This window comes from Lonchura striata, chromosome Z, assembly GCF_046129695.1.
Source record: "Lonchura striata isolate bLonStr1 chromosome Z, bLonStr1.mat, whole genome shotgun sequence".
Lineage (NCBI taxonomy): Eukaryota > Metazoa > Chordata > Aves > Passeriformes > Estrildidae > Lonchura > Lonchura striata.
In genome coordinates this window covers 83512833-83536325 of record NC_134642.1, presented here as the reverse complement: position 1 = coordinate 83536325, position 23493 = coordinate 83512833, and the positions used below count along the sequence as shown (strand labels likewise).

The window sequence follows — 23493 nt, the reverse complement described above, 5'->3', positions numbered from 1 at the left end:
TAACTTGCTTATTAATTTCTCTGTCCATTTTCTGCTGCTGCTTAGACAAATGTGATGTACGTAAATAATGAACAAGGAAATACAAACCAAAAAACAATCTTTAGCATCATAAAGATGCTAAAGCATGCTGTTAACAGCATCATAAACTAATTTGCACCAGTTTTGACTACACTATGGTTTTTATAATGAAACTAGAAAAAAAGAATGCAGTTCACAGGTTTGCTGCACAGGTCTAACCACTTTTTTCCTAAATTCTCAATCTGTTTCTCACAGGAATGAGTATATTTGAGCAGAAATATTTCTGGTAAAGTGTTTATCTGGCTACAAGTAAATTACTAAAGAGTTTTCACCTGCAGGAAAATGCAATATGCATCTAATGCCAGAACTAATGATAATCAAGTTATGGAACTTGCAGGGAAGTGCAGGAAGTGTTGGGTTGTTGCTGTACAATATTGAAAAAAACAAAGCAAAACAAGACCTCCACCTTGTGGCAGGATGTTTCACAGTTGTGTTTCCCAACGTTCCCTTCTTCTAATCTACAGGAGTTCCTGCCACAGCAAAGAAAAAAAGCAAAATTATTCTAAAATCTGCATTTCTACCACTATCATCGAAGAACAGTCAAGAACAGTCAATTAAAAAAAGAAAAAAAATTCCAATCAACTTCCAAAATTCTGGCCTTGCATTTGAAATAATACATTCAGGCTGTGTCAAAGGTAACTATTTTACAGCACTTGTAAATTCTTCTTTATGTTACTGTGCTTGCTAACATTACTTAGCCTGGTGCTTGCAGGATGCAGTAAAAGCCAGTCCAGTAAGAACAGAACCAAGAGCCAAGATGAGCACAAATGCAAGAGTGTGAATAAAGCTCTGAAGAATTGATTTTCCAAATGTGAAGCAGTATCAGCCATTATTCAGAAGAAATTTTTGCACTGTTCCATTTAATGGATGTTTCTTCAGCTTCAAAGCCCATCAATTTCAAGGATTCAACAGTCCTTCAACTTTTAACTCAGTTCTAGGAAGAAACAAATTCCAAAAACTTTACTCTGTAGGACATAGATACTTTATTACAATTTTTTTCAGACATTGGAATAATGTGAAAAGGACAGAAAAACTTTCAACATTGGTAAAATTACAACTGTTTCCCATACAAATGTAGACTAGAGCTCTACAGACTTCGTTTTTTTACTAAAAATTGTAAACAAGTAAGGCAATTCATATTAAAACAGCTTTCTAATTTGTTAGAAAAAAACCACATAAGAAAATTTAAGCCGTTAACACTAGCTCAACAACACAACTACAAGGTGTAACATGAATCCTCTTCCAGAATAAAAAACTCTAAACCAATCCCCAACAGCACCTAAAATACAAAGAGGTTGTAGCAACTAGTCTGGAGTGGTATAATCTAAGAAAAATCGATCCCCAAAACACACTGGAATATTCCTACTCCAGCAAGGTTTCAATGAAGAGAGACTGGTGTATAAATCTGAGAGAGAGACAGGAGCATCAGAACTCTGAATTCTCTGAATTTCTCAGATCTCTGAATTCTCCTTGTCAGGAGCTACTAGCTCACATCTTGCGAGGAAGCTTGTCACAATCCTTTCTCTTTTTTTTTTTCTTTTTCTTTTTTTTTTTCTTTTTTTTTTTTTTTTTTTTTCAGTGGCAGAGGAGGTTTAAGGCCATCAGACTCGCAGCTTTAAAAATTCACAGACTTGGGAAAATAATGTTGTGCTTCTCAGAAGGCTCTGTTCTGCAGGTAGGGATTACCACGGCTGGAGGAGCCTGGAGTGGCTGGAATTTCACATGACCACACAGTTTCTGCTGGATGCCCTTTGCTCTGCCTGTTGTGAACAGGGAGAACCATTTAAATCAAAACCAACCAACCAAACAAAAAAAAACCAGCAAAGAAACCAAAAAAAAAAAAAACAACAAACCACCCCATCAGCAAAATGTTCAAAATGTTTTTCTACCCAAAAGAATCTACTGTGCTTTTTTTATTATATACTTTTAAATAAGTAGATATTTATTTTATATGGATTTTATATTAATTATATGTATATTAGATAATTATATATTTAATATATAGTTAAATAGATATTAAATTTTATATGTATATACATACATACATATATACATACACATACATTATATATAAACACATACACTTTTTAATATATGAAATTATTTGCCTGGCATGGTACAAACAAGAATCAGCAAAGCTGTACAACCTGTTTTACCCTGGAATTATAACAATGTTACATGTCCTTTCCTATTGAGGAGCAATAGAGGACAGGTATCAGAAAAATACAAGTAACTGCCATATTTCAATCAGTGAGCATAAACAAGAACCTAGAGAGGTTTTATGTAATAAATGTAACATCTCTAATTTCCAACAGTCCTTTGGTTTTTTTTTTTTTGGTCTTCAGAACTTCATTTTTTCAGCATGCCAGGCACATTTTCTCTCAAAGAGGTTTCAAATCTCAAATTATCTCTATTAGAGAAAATATGTGAATATATGACAATAACATGATTTTCTCTATCAGACATAAAGAGAGATTTAAATTCTGAAAACTTTCAGTAAACTTTACCTGCCTAAGCCAAACTTTACTATAAACAATTGACATGGGGAGAATCTTATGAGGAACAGAGTTTTAGGGAAGGAAAAAAATCCCCGTATCTTAAATTTTTTTTAAAAATGTACTTCTCTGCAAGAGGATATATCGGGCAATATTTTTACACTGGTTTCAGTAAGACAGCTCAATGCTTTCCTTAATTACTAATTAAAAAAACAAAAATAAAATAACATCCACACTCCATTTTTTATATTTTTTTTAATTTAAGAATTCGTTACTTATATCCCATTTTTTCAATGTAAATAACCTTGTTAAGCCAAAAAAAAAAATACCTGCTGACGGTAAATGTCTTCCTCATCGAGAGCTTCAGCTACTTCCTCCACTTCCTCATCCTCCCCTTTACGTGCTGTTGTTTTGAACACAGTGCTTCTCTGAGCAACCTCCTACAAGACAGTTTTAAGATTTGAACTTTTAAAAAAAAAAAATCTCCTGTTTCTCACCGACTCAAGACTTCAAGAAATGAAAGCTCCAGCTGCTGGGAAAACTACTTGCACTCATTTTAAAAATTTGTATACTTCTCAAGTATTGCTGATCATAAACAGCTTAATTTTAAATATCTTAATGATTAGAAGGACTGTTTCTGACAACATCCAAAGTCTGCTCTTTTTCATCTATATTTAAATATTTTCTTTCATTTGAAGCATGTCACAGTAACTATCCCACAAGAAGTTTTAAATCACACCTTAACTGTATTAACCCCTCATTGCTCCATGTGGATTTCCCTCTGGAATTCCCCACTCCTCAAAATCCCACAGAATTAAGGAAAACTGATCTAGAAGACAAATCACCCAAGAGTTCACCAAAACTTTCTTTCCAAAGCATGTTCTAAGGCACTGCCTAGCTCCTGCCATGAGGGAGGAACTATTTATGTATTTTTTCACTATTTAGAGTAAAAAAAAAAATCAGAGTTCAGTAGAGGCATTTCTAAACTGCAGCTAGTTCTCCAAAAGGAGGAAACTTTAGCAAAAAAGCACTTCAGTGCATTCCTGTATGGAGCCCTAGTCTGAATCCTTGTAGGTGATGCCATCACAGAAAAATCTCACACAGATCTGTGGTGGTTTACCTCTCCCTGAGAATTTTTCAGCACAACTTTCACATCTTCACCAGTGCCCCAGGAATTCTGGTTCTTCCAGATGAGGTCAGTGGGAGGGCTCGCAGTTACTCCAGCATTTGCAGCCCAGATCTGACAACAGAAGTCACACAGGAACATTTTGTGCCAGTCTTACCAGATTTCCAAATTCAGTTAATGTATTTCATTTAAGTGATGCTGTGCGTCTCTTCCAGTGAGGAAAACCAAAGTTTTGTACAATAAAACACACATGTTTTTAATGCAGAGACTCTAGAATATGTAGTATGATATCAAATTTTCACGTGTACATGGTGAAAATCACTGCTTCATGCAGAAAATTCTGAAAAACATCCCTCTGTATTAATTATCCCAGCAATTGACACAAAGAATGCCCAACAAAAACAGAGATGATAATTTCCTGAACATGTACAGAGGAAGGACAAAACTAAAAACTTTGTGTCTTTTTGACTCAAAGAAGTTGGCCTGAAGTCCATTTCAAGAGAAACCTGACAACTTACTGTAACAGTCTGTCCTGCCTTTAGTACATATCTTGAGGTGTATCTGTAACTTGCAGAAGTGTCTCCTATTTTTCGGATCATCTCCCAACCTCCCATAGGTTGATCCTAAGAAAAGAGAGAGGGAAAAAACCCAGTATTTCCACCAGCATTCATTTTTCTGCTATGCATGTAGTGTGTTTTATCTTTAAGGTTGTGGCACACAAAAAGCTTTCAGAGAAGGGGTTTACTATCACTTGATCTTCAGCATGGAATTAGAATAATTTTAGCTAAATTTATCTTACCTCTTATTTGAAGTTAAAGCTTAATACATTCTGCTTTTGAGTTCTAATGTTAACTAATGTTTATGATTTGCATCAGTTTTGTTATCACTTGGTCCAGAGAAATACACATTAGCAATAGGTATTAAATATTAAAATCCCCTTACAAATATTTATTGTTTTTTGAAGCACAGAATGGCAAGCAGGCTTCCTAGAAAACAAAATATTGTTGTTAGTATTCTTGAAGTATTTTTACATATGCACACTTGCCACCACATACTCCCTGTAATTTTTTTTCCTATCAACTACTTGAAAAGCATTAACAAATCATATATATGTCATCTTTACAGAATGACTGCTTCAAAACAGGAGTAGGTATTTTTTAAATTCAAAACAAGCACTTTTTAAACTCTCCCATCCACATAGGTTCTCATCATTCAACAGTTGCCACTGTCAGTTAAAATGATCTAAAATAAACAATCATATATTTCAGTGGATGCTGACATTCAGTTTGTCATTGCACCAAAACATACCATAGTTAGAGAGGATTTTACAAATTTTTAAAATCTATTTATTTATATAAAATGTCAAAGCACTCATGAATATTCCCCAAGTAGAGTTTATTACACTGCACTACAGGGAGTTCAAATCTAGACCCCCTAGAAAAGCACAAAAAACATGAACCACCCATGGTTACTAGGAACAAAACTGAAGCTCCTCCTTCCTTATGAAACAATGGATGTGTAGGCAAATTAAAGGTGAAGGGAAAACAAGTATGTGGAGTTAAACAAGTATATGTGTAGAGGAAAGTTAAAAAAAAAAGAAAAAAGAAAAAAAAGGCAGGTTCTGAGTCACCAGAAATAATTTTTGACCTGGCTGAATTGAATCATCTGTACAGACTGAATTGTTTAGACCAAGAAAAATGTCAAAGTTTCTTGAATTCACTAAACAAAACCATTGCTCCCCAGGTGTGGTAATTACAGGTAATTAAAACCCACATTATCACTGTCTGGAGGAGCCTGTCCATAGCCTCACCAATTAGAGGGGACTGGGACTCTTGGAACCAGGTCAGCTCATCACAAGCTGCCTTTTAGTGAAGATAAAGGAGGGAAATGTAGTGTATGTAAAAGCATCATTTTGAGAGCTTATAAGGAAGTGATTATTATTTATCAAAGGGTTCTTGATTTATGTAGATATGTGTATCCTCCCAATACTAATTCCAACCTGTTCACAGAATCAAATGATCTCAGCAGTCACTGTAACAGTGGCTTTAGCATGGGAACTGAGGCTTGTAAAACTCTGGGTGCAGCCAAGGAAGAACAAAAACTATGATTTAGGAAAGCTTTATGGAGATACAAGGGACATTGGCAGTTAATTTCAACTAGACCTTTATTCTGTATCTCTACTTGTTTATTCTGAGCCTTTTTAAGGCAAAGAAAGGGCTGAAAAGGCTTCTAAAGCAGTCTGGTGTCTGCTTGCAGCATTTCTTATCAGGAACAATGTCATCTGTAAAGTTTTACAGGTGCATTACTTGCAAGGCAGAACGCAGAGGTGCAAGGTAATGATTTGGTGGATGGGCCACCTTGCAGTAAAACAAAAGCACCAAAAATCCCCGGGGAAAAGTCATCATCAACCCAGAACAGTGTGTGAAAGCTGTCTTTGAGACACACCAGCTACTTAATGCCACAAGCTCTGGGGTCAAAGTGAAGCCTGGGAGCTGCGAGGGCAGTGAGGATGCCCCGGCACCTCAACTCATGACACGCGTGTCCAATCCAAACCTGCTCAGAAGTGTTCTTCAAGCGGATGAACTTCCCATCCACGTCTATCTCCTCGATAGACACGTTCCCCGTGGCAGAGGCAGAGTGGGAAATGGTCACACTGCTGCTGGCTTCAGACTCCTCCACGTCAATCCTCTTCCTCTTGCCACCGGCCAAGCGGACACTGCGGCTGGACGAGGCGCGTGAGACGGTCACCCGGGAGGAGGGGCTGGGGGACAGCTTCAGCCTGGCGTGGGCAAGGGAGAAAACACACACACACATCACATCAGGGAAAAGGAGACTCATGGAGGGACCTCCCTGCTCTCCACAACTGGCTGGCAGGAGGGTGAAGTGAGCTGCGGGTTGGGCTGCACCTGCAGGGAAGGCGGGACAGAGTGAGAGGAAACAGCTGAAGCTGGGACAGGGATGGTGTACACTGGGTATCAGGAGGAATTTCTTCACTGAAAAGCCAGTCGGGCTTTGCCCAGGAATGTGGTGCCATCATCAGCCCTGGAAGTGCTGGAAACACATGCCAACGTGGCACTTAGGGACACTGGGGGACTTGGGTTTAGTGGTGACCATGGAAGTCCTGGATCAACAGCTGGATTCAAATCTTTCACAGCTTTAATGACCCCATGATTTGGTTGTATTTTTCCCACCTTTCTCTTAAAAGAAACTTTCTTCCACCTCCTCTTCATCCCATAGATTTATACAGCAACATAGTAAACAAAGCATGTTACATGAAGAAGTGAAGGCTTAAGTACTTAAGAGGTGAATAAAATGCTGTAGAACAGCTGATTAATGTTCCTGGAACACAGAACACTGATGGACTATTACACTGAGAGCATAAAAGCATTACTGTGCATTCCTTGAAGACTACAAGAAACAAAAACCCTAGGGAGATTTAAGCCACTGTGGGAAATTAATGGAAAAACATACTGGCATAAAAGCTTTGGCTGTTTCATCCCCACAGTTGAGAGAATCAGCAGTGCGCAGCTCAAAATACAGTAAAAAATCAAACTGCTTTAAATGACAGTTGTGACAGAGCTGAAAATTCTCAGTACTGGAAGAACTCTGAGGCCAGATGTGGAAAATGCAGCTGGCTGATGAGCTGGGCAATCACAATGGCTATGACTTTATTAAAATTATTCTATACTTAGAGGAATTTGGGTAACAATTAATTAACCCTGCAACTAATTTTGAAGAATATTAAGCACGGCACCAAACAGGCATACAAATGACAATTCATTGCTTCTTCTTTGCTGGATCTTAACAACAGCAACAAAAAAGGTTGTTTGCTGCCTTGAGAGCTGGTCTGATAATCAATGTGCTTGGTCTCATGGTGACTTAGAAGTTGTGTCAGACAGCAGGGGGCAAAAACAGTGCCTTGGAAAGAAGTCAAGCACCACTAAAAAACTGCTTTTTAACAGAGAAAGACACAAGAAAAGCACAGAGATAACAGACACCACCTCCTTGCCATGTTCTTTCCTACCTCTCCTCTTCACCCTCCAGCAATTTCCGGTATGCATTGATCTCCATGTCAAGTGCCAGTTTAACATCCAGAAGTTGCTCATAGTCAGTCAGCTGCTCCTGCATCTGATTTCTTATCTCTGCAATTTCCTTCTCCTTTTCTGCCAGCCTTTTTAGGCAGTTTTCCTGTTCCTGGGCCAAGATGCTCTCCAGCTCCTGTGCTCTGTCCTGCCACGCTCTGGACTAGAGAAAAAGCATTGAAAACATCAATGATGGTGCAAAGAAAAGCCCACCCAAGCCTACAGGTGCTCTGCTGTTCAGGCAACACGGAATTCAAAAACCAGGAATTACATCCTCCCCTATTTCTGAGTTTACGCTCACCTGTGCTCACCTGCTACAAACATAAACACCTCAAATTCCAGTGAAATTTGCAACATCCTTGGAAAAACAACTACTTTGCTCTGTTTTTCTGAGGTCTGAAAATATGCTACTGTACTTGAATTTACTCAAATAATAAATACTGAGCTTAAGAGTTTAAGTGTTTAACATGTGCTAGATAGGACACAGGAATACAGTCCTAAGCTGCACCAGGGGAGGTTTAGGCTGCACATTAGGACAAATTCCTTCACTAAAAGGGTGGTTAGATATTGGACTGGGCTGCCCAGGGAGGCAGGTGGAGGAGTCACCACCCCTGGAGGTCCTTCAGTGCTCTGTAGTCTCTGTCTGCTCTGTGATTTGGCTTGGTGCTGCTAATCCTGAAATCTGGGAGACAACTCCCCTAAAGGAATAGGGGTTGTTGTCAATGCAAACCTGCCTGCCTATCCTTAAAGCCTCCAAGGCTTGCTCAGAGTATGGTGATAAGTATTCCTTGAAGAAATCTGATTTGTCTCCTGCTTCAAAAATCCCATCAGGTCAGCAGATCTTAAAACTGTACACCCATGGAATGCAATGCTTATCAAAAAAAGCCCAAAATGATGGCAGCTTTAGGGTTTACCTTCCATAAGCATGCCTTCTTATGTTTCACAGCCCCTTGAGATTTAATTTTTTTTTTTAATTAAGGAGGGGATACATGAACCTATGCCCCATAATCACAAAGTTGGCTATGCATGCACCCAAATTTAGGAAGTCATCACTTATTCCAGAGACAGACAGAAAAGAGAGTCACCATGTCTGACACAAGGGACCAGTGTAACTGGTTGTCAATACTACGAGTCAGATAAGGAATGTAATAAATGGAGTTTTGTGCCACATGGAAGATCAGAGTGGAGTTTACTGCAGAGCTCAGTGCTGGCAATTCAAACCAGACCAGCACCAGGGATAAGAGATCTCCAAGTAAATAAAGCTTAACTTAATGCTAGTAAAGTGGAAAACAAAAGTGACTGACTTCACTAATGCAACCACAAAAAACCACCCCAAAACCACAGCAAAATGGTTTCTTTGGTGGAAAATCACAGCCAAATTGATAGAAGTTGATTTTCCCTGAAGCTGACTGTCCTGAAATTACAACAAACACTGCTGCCAGTTCAGAAGCAAGTCTGCTGAACCAAGCATTCACTTCTGAAGTAAAACAACAGAGGAAATTAACTTAAAAAACCTGCTGACTGAACCTCCAAAAGATGATGGTCATCCAAAGGCAGAAATAATATCTAAGTGGCCAAAACTTTCCAACTCCTGTAGAACCTCATGCACATTCATTATATCACCTGATCTTTTCCACAGAGACTAACTTGACTAGGTAAAAGAAAAACTAGGAAGAATCTCACTTGTATCTGCCAATTTATTTGGAAAATTAGGAAATAATATCCCCCACATTTATATTTTTCACTAGAAATATACAAAATTTTGATGTCCTGTTAAGAGTCCACCGTACAGGAGGAATAAAATTCAACATGTATCACAGAAAGGATCAAACAGTACTAGTATTTTATATTCCTAAAAAAGTTGAAATGTTTTGTTGCATTTTCAAGTGAGTTACAAAAGCTTACTGCAGAACCTCCTCCTAACACTTCTGATTTTCACTCTGGATTTCCCACTGCAGTGCACATGATGTTACAAATAGGCCAATATTGAACATATCACTCATCATACATTTTGTCATACTTCTCTGTGTGTGATTTATGCCCTCTGTGATCTAGGAATAACCAATTTCTGCTTAAGATCCTGCCCTACAGATGCTTAAGTTATCTGAATGTTATTTGATGTTTTTACTCAGTCTTGCATTCCTAATCTGGGCAAGATCACATCATTAGTTTTGGTTTTTGTTTTTGTTTGTTTTTTTTTTTTTTTAGATGTCTACATGCAAACTGGACCTAGGATGAAAAGAGCCTGCAAATTCCAGTTCTGGCTTTGAATGTTGCATTGTAGAATTCTACAGGCTGGCCCAGTCACTACTAAACTGCTCAGAGTGTCAAGAACATTTAATATACATTTGTCTAAAACTGCTTCATCTATCCACAAAAAATTTCACAAAAGGCACTTACCGGTACCCTATTTGAAACACTAACCCTATAGCAGAACACTACACACAGAAAATGAAAATAAAATTTGTCAAGAAGACACCATTAAGGAATTTGAAAAAGTACAGAGCAGTAGGAGAGAAGATGAACGTCGGTCATGACGCTGAACATACTTACAAATTAAGGGAATAACAGACCTTTAATACAAAAACCAACAAATGTAACAGGAAGAAAAGCCAACATCTGTAAATAGCAGGACCGAGGGGGGCACAGCTGGATACCTCTTTCTGGAGGCTGGTGATGTGGGAGGACAGGCTGTCAATGCGCATGCGGCTCTCGTTCAGCTGCTCCCTGATGGTGTTGGCTGCAGAGCTGCTCATCTCCGAGGACAGCCTGGCACTCTCCAGCTGCAGGGCACCAAAGTGAAGACATCAGTTTCAAAATTACTCCCACTAGAAGAAGGAATGAATCACCAAAAACCCACAGGCAATGCTAAGCCACCCTAGTTCCTCTCTGCAGTTCCAACGCAGTGAAACTTTTCTTCCGTTAGGGCTAAGTGTGGTTACCATTTTGGATTGCCCTGCCTAGAATTCCAATTCCCTGAATATTTACCTTAGGATTAAAACTTTCCCATATAGACATTACTGAAATGGAACTGCTATGTTCTATTTTCACGCTGGACAAAGTTTATTTAATACACTTAAAATGTTCAATATACTTTAGCAGCTTCTTGGTGAAGAAGTTAAACTGAAATTACCAATTCTCTAAAAAGAGGCAAAGTTGTTAACTTTCAGGCAATATAAGCAAATTGGCACCAGTACCCGTGCCCTAAGCCACTACTGCCTCATTCTATCACTTCAATCTTGAATAGTTTTATAAAGTAACTAAATAATTCCTGATGAACGCTACTACACACATTTGAGCTGCATCATAGATTTACTGAACTTGTTGATGATGATGCAAAGCAATCTAATTTATTTTTTTAAACTAAGTTTCCAAAAATACAGCATACCTTGTGATAAAGGCCAAGAAAGCAATGAGAGGTTGCATTTTTTGGCTAGACCGTATTTGAAACAATCTTTTCCAAGCCAGATTGAAGGCCTGGAGATAAGCAGGCTGAAAAGACCAAAACCAATGCTATTAAATTAAGTTTATATAAGCTTTTCTGCTGTAAAGTAACACTTTGCTTTTAAAAAATACTAACTGCAACAAGCACAGCCACTGAAACCAGCTTCAGTTGAGACATCAGCATGCTTCCTGACATAAATGCTGAGTAACAGCAGAGGAAGGAAATTATGAAGTATAACTGATTTCAGCTTTCTGCTTAGGTGAGTGAGAAACAGAAGTTACTGGGCATTGTAAAACTTCCCCATGTTTTGTACAGGGTCAGAGGACTCTATCTCCTGTCTTCTCAGCAAGCCCCATTATGAATTTTTATATAAAATATGGGACACCTTATTGATCATTGTTCAGTATCACACTTAACAATGCACAAAATTTCCTTGACTTCATAGTAATCCCCGCAGATCACCTTCACACAGTGCTGCCTTCGCCTTCCCTTCTGCTATTGTTCCTGATGAGGATTCAACCTGCTCCCAAAGTGAGATGTGAAAATGCAAATCGACTCTCAAACACATGCTAATTTCAAACCCAGTTCCCTAATAAACCCCTCTGAGCTGCCACAATTATGCTATTAAACAAAACAAAAACAAAACACATCAAACAGCCGTGTGAAAACATGTTCTCACTTTGGAGTGGTAAGTCTCTTCGAGCTCTTCTTTGTACAGCTTCACTTGTGCATCATGCTGCTCTCTGATTTCGTGGAGGGCCTGGGCCAGTTTGTGCTCATATTCAATCAGACGCCCAGAATCAACCTCAACCAGCCGAGTTTCATGCTTCCTTCTTGTCTCATTGATCTCCTATGAGAGCCACAGAAACATGGTAACACTAAATACAGGACAAAAATTTCAGAAGACTATCCTGCTGAGTGGAGAGTAATGCAGGTTCTAGTATCAGATTCTGACATGAAACTATTAGTAGAAACGGTGTCCCCAGTCTTATTTTGCAATAGCCACTCATTAAAATAAGAGCTAGGATACTAACAACATTTTCTTCAGAGAGTTGACTGAACTTTCAACAAATACACCTCATCAACATTTGATTTTAGAAAATATATTCCCTTACTGAGGTATCTTTTGTGCTTCAACAAAATCAAACTGCTGTGAAATAAGAGTCACCCCACTTTCCCCATTTAGTTCTGTGCTTTCTCTGGAAAGAAAGGAATTCCAACAATATGAAACAAAGCTATGAATACACTTCTAGCAAGAAAAAGCACACATGGAAAAAAAACCAGTATGGTCAAGTACATTTGTTACTGCCCTAAGGTTCCTCCTGGAAAGCCTTAAATGACACAGGTGAAAGGGAGGGTGGCAAGGGAAAGTTCTAAGAGACAACTATTCATCCACTTTTTTTCTATTATTCAAAAGTATCCTATTAGAAAGATTTGAAATTAAAAATATTGCAGGTCCAGAGCACCTGTTCGAGTCTCCCTCCACTTAATTTCTTATCATGGGATTATGTGAGAAAATACTAACCTATTTTCTCACTAATAAAAAAAGACATGTGCATTGCATACCATGATCAGAATTTAAGAGGAAACAACATGATACATGAAGTTATTTTATCACAAGAATTCAGAGTTAAAATCATTTTTCCTAGAAAAAGGAAGTTAGAAATCTTCATGCTAGAACAGAGGTAAACCCTACTCTGAGTAGGAGTTCAGACAACTTGCAGAGGCACCTCCCAACCTAAATGATTTTCCTATTCTAAAGTGACCTCCCAATTTTCTTGTCTAAAAATGTTAATTCTTGAGGCTAAATTTACCTCCTCATATATATTTTTACGGAATTCCAGGTCCTCACTGAGGCTCTGACAACGGTTTTCAAGATCCACCTTCTGCAAGGTTTCATTTACAAGCTGGTCCTTGGCAGCAGCTAAAGAAGCTTCAAGCTTTAAGAAATAAAAGAATCAGCACAAAAGTTATGCAGCAGAACTCACACAATGGCCAAACTGTCACAGAACTACAGCCAACTACACATTAAGGTTTAACTTCACTATCAAATCCCAATATTTATCCCAGTAATATTATATACCACCACACATACACACCTTTGCAGTTGCTTATACAAGTGAGTTCCATATATTTCACTTTAATAGCTGGCATTAGAACTACTACTTAATAAATTTCCTTACATATCAGTTTTTAATACATGGAAAACACCAGTTTTGTGGTCTCCACCACTCGTCCTCTGGATGTGTTTAACAAAGGCTAACAAAACTAGGACAAGAGGTTTTCCTCCTCATTGTTTCACCAGAACATGAAGAACCAAAAGGAGGACAGAGAGAAACTGTTATTTGTCAGTTATTATCTGTTCTTGTGAAGTCAATCTGCCCCCCAAAACACTTCTGAAAAGTGTCAAATGTACTTTGAGTCTTGACCTGCTTGCTTCCCCCTCCTAATTTCAGCATCTGCAATTTTAAGAGCTTTCTCAGCTCTTAAAATGGACAGCTTTTCATTCTTTTTTTTTTGGTTACCAAGTTATATTTTATCAGACTGGCAGCTCATGATACAGAAAACCACCTCACTTACTAGAGAACCTGATGGTTAGTTATCTTTTCTTCTCACCTCTCTAATTTGATCTTTCAAATCTTCAATTTCTCCCTCCAGACTTTTCTTATCACCAAGGGCTGTAGCCAGTGCAGCTTCTTTAGAATTCAGGGCTGCTTCAAACTCACGAAGTTTGACCTGGGCTCCACTGAAGTCAGATTCCTTCTTTGCATAGCTGGAACAAACCAGAGAAAGTAGTTGCAAGAAAACCTATAAATGCCCCCAAAGTCGACTGCTGACTAATAAAGCAATCTGAATCTTGAACCTGAGAAACACCTGTCAAAAACATTTTGTGTTAGCTAAATTTACGGTGCTTTACAGCACCCCTCAAAATTGGCAAACTTTCACAGACCTGAGGAAGCAGATCCTAATCCTGTCTATACAACAATATCTGCCATGATAGAAATAGGTGCAAAGGTGATGTGATTTCTTTATGAAAGCAAGCACAGATTTTCAAGTTACCTTCAAATTAGTTTTTGTGTCTAGACAAGCAGTCAAGCATTTTCTAGGTGTTTATCTCCTAAACCAGCATATTCAAACACAGAAATCAAACGGGGGAAAAAAGTAATGTCACATAAACACTAGTTTATTATCCACAAATAATACTGTAACAGGCTCCTATCAAAAACAGGAGAAAGGAAACCCATATTCATGAATCAAAGTGTCTCTTGTCCTTAGATGGCACAAGCAACCATTTAATGTGCAACAAGTTCTTCAGCCTTGGAGCTCACTATTTTTCTGCCTAGGATATCCACATTTGTCTATCAAGGGCAGTAGCATGCAGAAGTCCTAGATGTTTTTAATTGAACTATGAACTTTTTAAAGGAATGGACAGATTTAAGCTCAATAATACCAAAGCTGGCATATCCTTCTTCAGTTCTTATGCTTTTCTTTCCAGTTGTTCAACAAAAAAACCCAAAAAAAAAAAAAAAATTAACAACATAATGCACAGATAAATTTATAAATTAAAATTGGATAGATTCAGAATACATCCACTACTCTTTTTAGACACTGTACAACTTATAAGACACAACATCAATGCTTCTTGACAAAATGAAACCTAACGCAAAATCAACACAATTTTAAAAGGAGACACCATCAGCTTTACAAGATCCGTTTTTTTCCCCAGATTACCTGCACTTATCATGCTCAGGAGAGGTGCATGCACACAGAGGGATGCAGGGATGGAAGGCATGTCTGGAGGTTTCAGCAGCACAGCCACACCACATGGCAGGCTTTATGCAACAGATTTAGCGCTTGCTAATGCCGATCCCATGGGATTAGCACCTGCTCCCCCCTCTGTGGCATCCAAGGGCCAGACTGGAAACCCCTGAGACACAAAAACACTCTCTTCTGCACTCAGCTGCTTCCTCCTGCTCAACACTCCCCACTGCCTTAGTGGCATTTCACTCCTCAGACCCACAGCTGGATCCACTGCTCAGACAAAACCACAGGATTTAGGGTTTGGACACTCCTGCTTCCAGCTCTCTGCACTGAAACCAAGCCTACCAAGTCAGGCCCTGAAACGAGAAAGTTGCAGAGCTATAGACATACAGCATGCTGCTCCCCAGTCTGCCCCAAGTTATCCTGGACTCTGAAACAGAGAGATTCCCCAAAATATGCCATTACCCAAAGTGTGTGGATACCTTAAAACTGCTTGGATCTTAAATTATTTTAATGCAAATACCTTATTAATGTATTTACAAACTGAAAGGCAGCTTTCAGTTTGTAAATACATTAATAAGGTATTTGCATTAAAATAATGCAAGAGCATTCTTGCCATGCATCAGCAGAGAAAAAAGCGTATTATAATAAAATGGACTAGCAACAACATGATTAAAACCCAGTGTAGTACCTGTACCACAAAAAGTATTACCAGTTAGATCAGCCCTTTCTGTCTTGTTTGCAATAAGACTGTCTGTGAAGCCACACTATAATTTAATGTAACAAAAGCCACAGCGGTGGGGGGAGAGGTGGAGTGGAGAATTAAAATTAAGCACTATTAGTTGTTAGCGACATGAGCTGTCTAACTATGAGACAGCTCATCTGAACACATTCTCAGAGAGAAAACAGAAACTAGAGCTCAACACTTCAAACACTGGAAGCCAGATGAAATCTCAGCGACTCAACAGTGTCATCCCAGCCCTAAAGGGAACACAGGAAAGGAAGAAAAGATCAGAAGAGCCTCTGTGATTTATAAAAACAAACACTAATGTATACAATACACACTTCACCCTTACACTCACTAATTTTGACCAGGAAGAACTTCAGCCTCTTGACAATAGCTGGCTTCTTCCTCCCCAGAGAGCCAAAGCTACATCTGAATACAGCAAATGAAAAAACCTCAAACACCTTCTTGTTGCAGTGTTCAGAAATTACCTAGAACTGTACTCAATTGCAAGTAGTTTGACTCATGAAAGGAAAATAAAAGCAACCAAGTAATTGCTGACTTGCATCTTTTTCAAAGAAGCAGCTTGGTTTTCTCTCTTTTGACTTCAAAGTGTGTGGATCTTCTTATCCATGGAATTGTTTACAACAACCTAGAATTTACCATCATCTCTTAAACTTCTTGCTAAGTTAATAGAAAAGCCATACAAAAAAAAAAAAAAAAAACAAACAAAAAAAAAAAAAACCAAAAAAAACCCCACCAAACTCCAACCAAATAAAGAAGAATTAATTTTCTATCTTAACTGATCAGCCAGACAAACCACACACCTAATGCAAGGCAGACAGTCAGCAGCCAGACCTTGCGAGGTCTGGTAACTCAGTAGTGAATTTGAAACTGACCAAGTGCAGGATGCCACCAGCCTAACAGCAGATTCTTCTCACCGCCCACACCCCACCCACTCTTTTCTACCACTGCTTAAGAACCTGATCATAAAGCTATGCATTACCAACATTAATCAAAACCTCCTCGAAAAGCACTGGCTTTCAGCCAAGTTATGGCATAGATACACATGTGTTGCGATTCCTGATAAAAATACAGCCTATATTTAGACCCATATAAAATTACATTTACTGCACAGTGGGTTGGTTAGCTACTCCAGAGAAATAAGAAAATAATGAAAATAATAAAAAAACTCCCAACTATAGTAATGAATTTTCTATGTTTTATTTAGCTAGCAGTCAGTTTCCCACATTTTTCCCCTATCACAGACAAAACACTAAGGCCATCTTTTGCAAGAAAATCACTTAAGAACATTCAAATTTTTACATAAAGACCAACATGAAAATAAGAGTAACGGGATGAGTTTAGCTTTCCTGTAAATAAATATATGAAACATGGTTTCAACTTGTCTCATGTCAGCCATTTTATTTAAATGGAGTTGTAACCAAAAATACATCATCTCTGGTCACATACTCCTCAGCTGTGACCCTGCTCAAAGTCACAAATACAACCTGAAGTTCATGGTCATCTATGTGAATCCCATAACCCCATTTCTAAGAGAACCTACACACACATAAACACATGCCAAGCCACTGCTCACTAGCCTGTCATCGTTACATGTCCACATATTTGAGACCAAACATTTATGACCTAGGCTGCACAGAACACATGCTTACTTCAGAATATAAATTCTTACATTTCAGTGTCTTTAATAGTTTTTCAACAAGTTAATCATCCCACTTCTTCCCCCTCTGGGTGCTCTGTGGTACACATCCAAACAGCGACAGATTTCAGATTAAAGCTCAAGTTCCACAGACTCCAATCTTTGCCTCACTTTTCAATATCACCTACAATAACAAAAATACACCTAAAAAATTTCTACTCGGCTTCCTTTCCATAGTACCTCCCCAGCTCCTTACAGCACATATGCACACTGGAAAAGCCAGGAACAGGTGTCACATCTTTGCCTGCACCAACACCACATGGTTCTGTGTAGCTGCTCAGGGTATCAGCTGCAGACTGTCACACATTTGCACCATAATTCAAGTCACAGACTGATGGGAATCTGTTCCTGATATTTATTTTACTACCTAATCTCGGTGCAGAAATGTACTTCAGAGTGTAGATGGGAAGGAAGGCCAACTGGAGATGCAAAGCCAGCCAGCCAGATAAATTATTTCTTTGATATTTAAAACTGAAGTTTAGTTCTTTGCCACAATTACATTTGCTATTAATGATTGCACTCTACAAAACACCTGAAGATAATAAAGGAAGATTAAGTGCTTTACCAGCATCTTCAATAAAACACACAATTTCCTTCGGAGTTACTTTAATCACATTGTCTCCTTTTCCAGGAGAGCAGATGTCCCTCAACACTGGCAAACTGCCACAGTGAAATCCCAGCCTGCCAAAGACAACTGTAAACAATGGGTTTCCTAAATGAACTGGAGTTAACACCAGCTTATACCTCCTAAAGAACACAATTTCCTCACACGACCCACCAGAATGTGGGCAAGTCCAGCCGGGGATATTTGACCTACTCTACACTGAATTAAGACCCCATCACAAACATTCTTTGAAATAAATCTTCTTTATCTTGGAAACCATTTCCACCAGTGCAAAACTATGCTGAAACCTGACCCACCAGCAGAGCCACACAACGCAGCAGCCAGCCTTGGCCTTCTGAACGGCCCTTGTTCAACACGACTTGGTGACACAGCTGTGCCGAAATTCACAATGTGCACCCTTGTTAAGTTAATTACTCCAGTGACACATGAGACCTTTTCCGCCCACCACCCCGGCTCAGCAGTTCTCCCTGGTGCGCACTTGTGGCAAATGATGAACCCACGACACATTTCCCCTCAAAAGCAGAAGATTTGTCCAGTCTTGTAGGATGTGATGGAGCAATTGGGACCTACTGCTTATAAGATGGCATTATGACATGTCCAAGGATCACATCTTTCACTGAGTTGTATGCCTTGCCTATTTAATCTTTTTCTCAAGAAATATGGAATTTGCAGCAATCTGAACTCCCAGCCAAGGCAAAGCTGCTCTGTTGTAGGAAGTGCACCCTACCTAAAAATAACAGGAGTTACTACCCCAAAATAATTTGTAGCTAATTCTATCATCACACATTTTGAGACTTCATGATCCCACCCTCTACAGGCAACCTTTCACCTTTATTGTTCATGAGCAAGTCCAGCAGCTGGAAATCAGTATGAACAGACATTTTTTCTGCGGAGGTACTGCTGGTGTCTTCCACAGCCCTTGACTGGCAAAACTGTAGCTGTAATAATTAATTACACTATCTATTATTTCACGGACAGAACAAGAGGCATGACACGGCAGCAGCCAATACCAATGGTAAAGCATACAGTAGAGTCTTGTCAAATCACTAATGAGAAAATAAATTGGAAGTACTGTAAAAATGGTACGGTCTCTCAATTCTTTCTCAAACTATGGAAGAGAGAGCTCCTTCTTCTCCACCTCCCAAGAGCTCTCCATGAATTCTATACACCTAAACTCAAATTACATGGTCTTTTCCCCCCAACTCTTGAGATACCGATATTTATTTCCCTTTATCTCCATTCTGCCCATCACAAGCTTCCTACTTACACAACTCTGAGTATCACTTTCCCATCTCCTCCCCAGAACAGAAATAGGGAAGCTCATTTTTTTAATCTCACTTTTCCCCGCCCTAGTTCTTTAGAGATTTGAAGTATCAAGGGAAACCCTCCTATTTTTGTTACAGCAGAACCCACTGCATGGCAAGCACTCTAGAAGGAGAGAATGCAACAAGTCTACTATATACAGGACTGTCACCTAAAGAAACAAATGCAATTTTCTTGAGGGATATAAGCATGAGCAGAGCAAGTTTTTTGGTGCACCACACCATATAGATGGCACTGAAGTCAGTAAATCCAAAACAAATAAGTGACTGGATCTCTAATTTTTGTGAAGAATAAGAGAAGTCCTACAGCACTTCGAGAGTTACTACAGGCTTGAGTTTGAGGCACTAAGAGTGACTGAAAGATTACTGGAAAAAAATGGATCAAGCAATTAAGAAGGATGCCGTGCTACCCAAAGGAAACAGAGTTGCACAAGAATAACACCTGCAAAAATATTCAAATAACACAAGAAGTCCAGCTAGAGCATGAATGGTATTACCCAGCTTCAGAGAAATAAGTGGGAAATCATCTTTGCTCCCTCCACAGACCCAGAAAACCCAGACAGCCATTTCTCCTCACACGTTATCTCCTCTGGCTCTGTAAGGAACCTCATCATTAATTTGAATGTTATGACTACCAGAATACCTAAATCACACAAACCAAACATACCAGGTAACTTTTTTTTCCTTCCACCAACTGGCTCTGTCAGACTACCACATACTCCCATTTTAACTAAAGTCAGCACATACAGCACAGTGCAGTTCAGCTTTCAGAGAGGGCAAGGAAAATTCTGTTGAGAGCACACATTCTCATCTTACCTTGCAAACCTTTACAAAACTCCTATGAACAATTGTGCAAAGTGCTTTTAAGAGTATTTCTTGTCGTGTTATAATGTGACTTAACAGTTTTAAGAAGCCATGAAGGAGTGTGCTCCAGTTCAAGTGAAAAACCCCTCTGCTCCTTTTTAAGACTTTGCAAATAGAATTACAGATAAGCCTAGATATCCCCAAGATATCCATCTTAACTCTCAAAGACGACTAAGAAACTGCACGCCCATAGTGAAGTCTGGCACCAAACAGCCACAAACAAGTGGAATCCAGGAGCTTCAAACAGCACTGAGTGTTTGTTTTATTAAACTATCCAGGAGTTCTTGGCAAACAACACCCTGCCCCCACCAAAACAGGTTTTTGCCAAAGCAAAATCACAGGCAAATGCAAGACAGAATATGCAGATGCACATGTCCACATTATTAATGCCCTGGTTCCAGCCACAAAAAGGGAGTCCACTAAGACTGCATTTAGATCCCAGTCCCACACATGAGAGTCTTGTGAGAAGCTGACACAAGAGTGTCTTCCTCAATAAAATCACTCAGAGATGGAAATTCCTGGCTTGACCTTGGAGTCAATTAATGCTGGTGCCTGTCTGCAGCTACACCTGGCTTTCCCCTGTCACTGTCAATGACTACTTTGATTCAAGATCTTCATAAGGCACCAAGATGTAACCCCAAGAACAACCAGACTCACTGATTAGAAGCTCCACGGTTTTAGTTCTTTAAATAACAGACTCCAAAAGATATCAGAGCTGTCTGCAGATGCATGAGAACACATGAAGTATTTTTTTCATCATGAAAAATCAGGGCTGAGAGGGCATTTAAGACACAGTAGCAGAGGAAGAATAACAACTCTGGAGGTCTTTTTCCCCCTCCCAGCATTGATACAACTTGTGATTCCAGGACTAAAGTGTTAATGCCTAAAACTGCAGTAGTCACAAAAATCAAATTGAAGCTAAACACAAACAAGGAACCAAATAAACAACTGATTCGAGTAGAATGTTTAAGAAGCAAAATCTAGTGTCTCAAAATCAGTTAGCTGCAAGAGCAGGGATCTTGGCATTGTGCCCTAAAGCCGGCAGTTTAGGGGATGTGAGGACAAAATTTCCACATTTTGTAACATCTGAACATCCAGGAAGGCACGCAGAAATTAAATTACATTGTCTTTGGTTTAAGTATGATCCGCGTATTACCTAGTCAGTATTTTCACATTATGAAGTTAATCTGTTTCAGAAAGGTTCAACTTTTCTTCAACAGCCTAAGCCTTAAAGGCAGCCCTCTGTCCGTGCAGGGGGAGGTGAATAATCATGGAAACACAGTGCTAAGGGACTGGAATGGACTCTAAAGCCCGTCCAGTCCCAAGTACACAAACAGGGACGCCACTGACTACAGCAGATGGTTCAGAGCACCATCAAGCCTGGCCTGGATCACTTCCAGGGATGGGGTGCCCACAACTTCCCTGGGCAACTTGTGCCAGGGTCTCACCTCTCTCACAGCAAATAATTTCTTCCCGATATTCCATCTAAACCTGCCTTTCTTCAGTTTAAAGCCGTTCCCACCTTGTCCTATCACTCCGTGCCCCTGTCAAAAATCTTTCCCCATCCTCCTTTAGTTACAGGAAGGTGCTCTAAGCTCTCCCTTACTGCGGGTAGCAATCACAGCACCTCATTTCTGAAGCACCAGCCTCCCCGTACAACCTGTTCTAGCGCCTCACCACCCGCACAGTAAGGAACTTCTGGCTAGTATCTAACCTGTCTAACCAAAACGTCCCCCTTTTTTTCCGTCCGCTCCGGTCGGAGCCGTCCCGCAGCATCCCCGCGGATGCTGCGGGAGCCGGGGCACTCGCACCCGGCAGGGGCGGCGCTCGGGGCCGGCGCTTCCCGCCGGGGCGGAGCGGCGGCAGCGCTGCCCGTGCCTCATTCATTCCCTCATCCATTCCCTCATTCATTCCCGGATTCATTCCCGGCCGAGCGCCGGCGGGACGGGCGGGCGGCAGCGCAGGGCGCGCACCGCCGGTGCCTCCGCCGCCGCTCCGCCCGCATCCCCATCCCCACCCCGCCATCCCAGGGATGCTTCCCGGCCCTTCCTGCTCCCGCTGCCCACCTGCCCAGCAGCTGCTCGTACTCGGTGCGCAGCTTGCCCAGCTCGATCTGCAGCTTGGCGCGCTCCCGCGCCGTGTCGTCCAGCGCCCGCCGCACGTCCGCCAGCTCCGCCTCGTAGACTGCCTTGAGCCCGGTGACCTCGCGGCCCCGCACCTCCTCCCGCTGGGTCACCTGCAGCTGCAGCGCGCTGTTCTCCGTCTCCAGGCTCCGCACCTTTTCGATATACACGGCCAGGCGGTCGTTCAGCTGCCGCAGCTCCTCCTTCTCCTGCAGGCGGGAGATGCGCGTCGGGCTCTGCGGCATCGCGGCGACGGCTGGGCCGCGGGTGCGCGGCGTGGGATCGGCCATGGAGCGCGGGCGGGGTGGGTGATACCGGCGGGGCGGGGAGCGGGCGGGGACCGACGGACGGACGGACAGACAGACGGACGGACGCGCGGACCGACCGCCGTCGCCTCCTCCTCCTCGGCCGGCTCCGCACCGATCCAATATGGCCGCGCGCCCGCCCCGCCGGACCGCGCTGGCGGCCCTCCCGCCCACGTGACCCCGCGCCAGCCTATCGCGAGCCGCTTTCTGCCGCGGGCTAAATTCAAAACCCTCCAACGGCCGGCGGGCGAGCCACTCAGGCCACGCCCCCCCGGCCACGCCCACGCCTCGCGCGCGCTGCCGCCCCTCACGCCCGCCCCCCGTTGCCGCCCATGGCTCCGGACAAAGGGACCCGCCGCCCGCGTCCCCGTTCGGCGGTGTGGCTGTAAATTACAGAATCGCGGGATAAATCGGGCGGGGGTGATGGAGCCCAGCGTACGGCCGGACACCACCCCGTCAACAAGAGCGTGGCACTGAGCGCCGTGCAGGCTTTCCTTTAGCACCTCCAGGGATACTAGCTCTAGTACGGCCGTGGGCAGCCCTTTCCAGTGCCTGGCCACCCGTTCTAGGAAGAAATTCTTCCTCATGTCCAACCTAATTCCCCCCAGCAGAGCTTCAGGCTATTAGGCTATTCCCTCCTGTCCCTGTTCCTGGAGCAGAGCCCGACCCCCCGGCTGTCCCCTCCTGTCAGGAGCTGTGCAGAGCTCCAGGTCCCCGCTGAGCCTCCTTTCTCCAGGCTGAGCCCCTTCCCAGCTCCCTCAGCCTCTCCTGGGGCTCCATTCCCTTCCCCAGCCCCGTTCCCTCCTCTGGCCACGCTCC

At 41.4% G+C, this 23493-nt stretch overlaps 1 protein-coding gene across 1 annotated transcript; it reads right to left on the bottom strand.

The window, feature by feature from the left end:
- Positions 1–1037: 1037 nt before the first annotated feature.
- LMNB1 (lamin B1) lies at positions 1038–22782 on the bottom strand. The gene is made up of 11 exons (XM_021551854.2): positions 22313–22782; positions 13843–13999; positions 13041–13166; positions 11906–12076; positions 10439–10564; positions 7724–7944; positions 6253–6478; positions 4218–4322; positions 3694–3813; positions 2903–3013; positions 1038–1838 (listed from the first exon to the last, which is right to left on the bottom strand). The coding sequence occupies exons 1-11, from the start codon at positions 22657–22659 to the stop codon at positions 1797–1799; spliced, it is 1752 nt and encodes a 583-aa protein (XP_021407529.1). The 5' UTR covers positions 22660–22782; the 3' UTR covers positions 1038–1796.
- Positions 22783–23493: the final 711 nt, after the last annotated feature.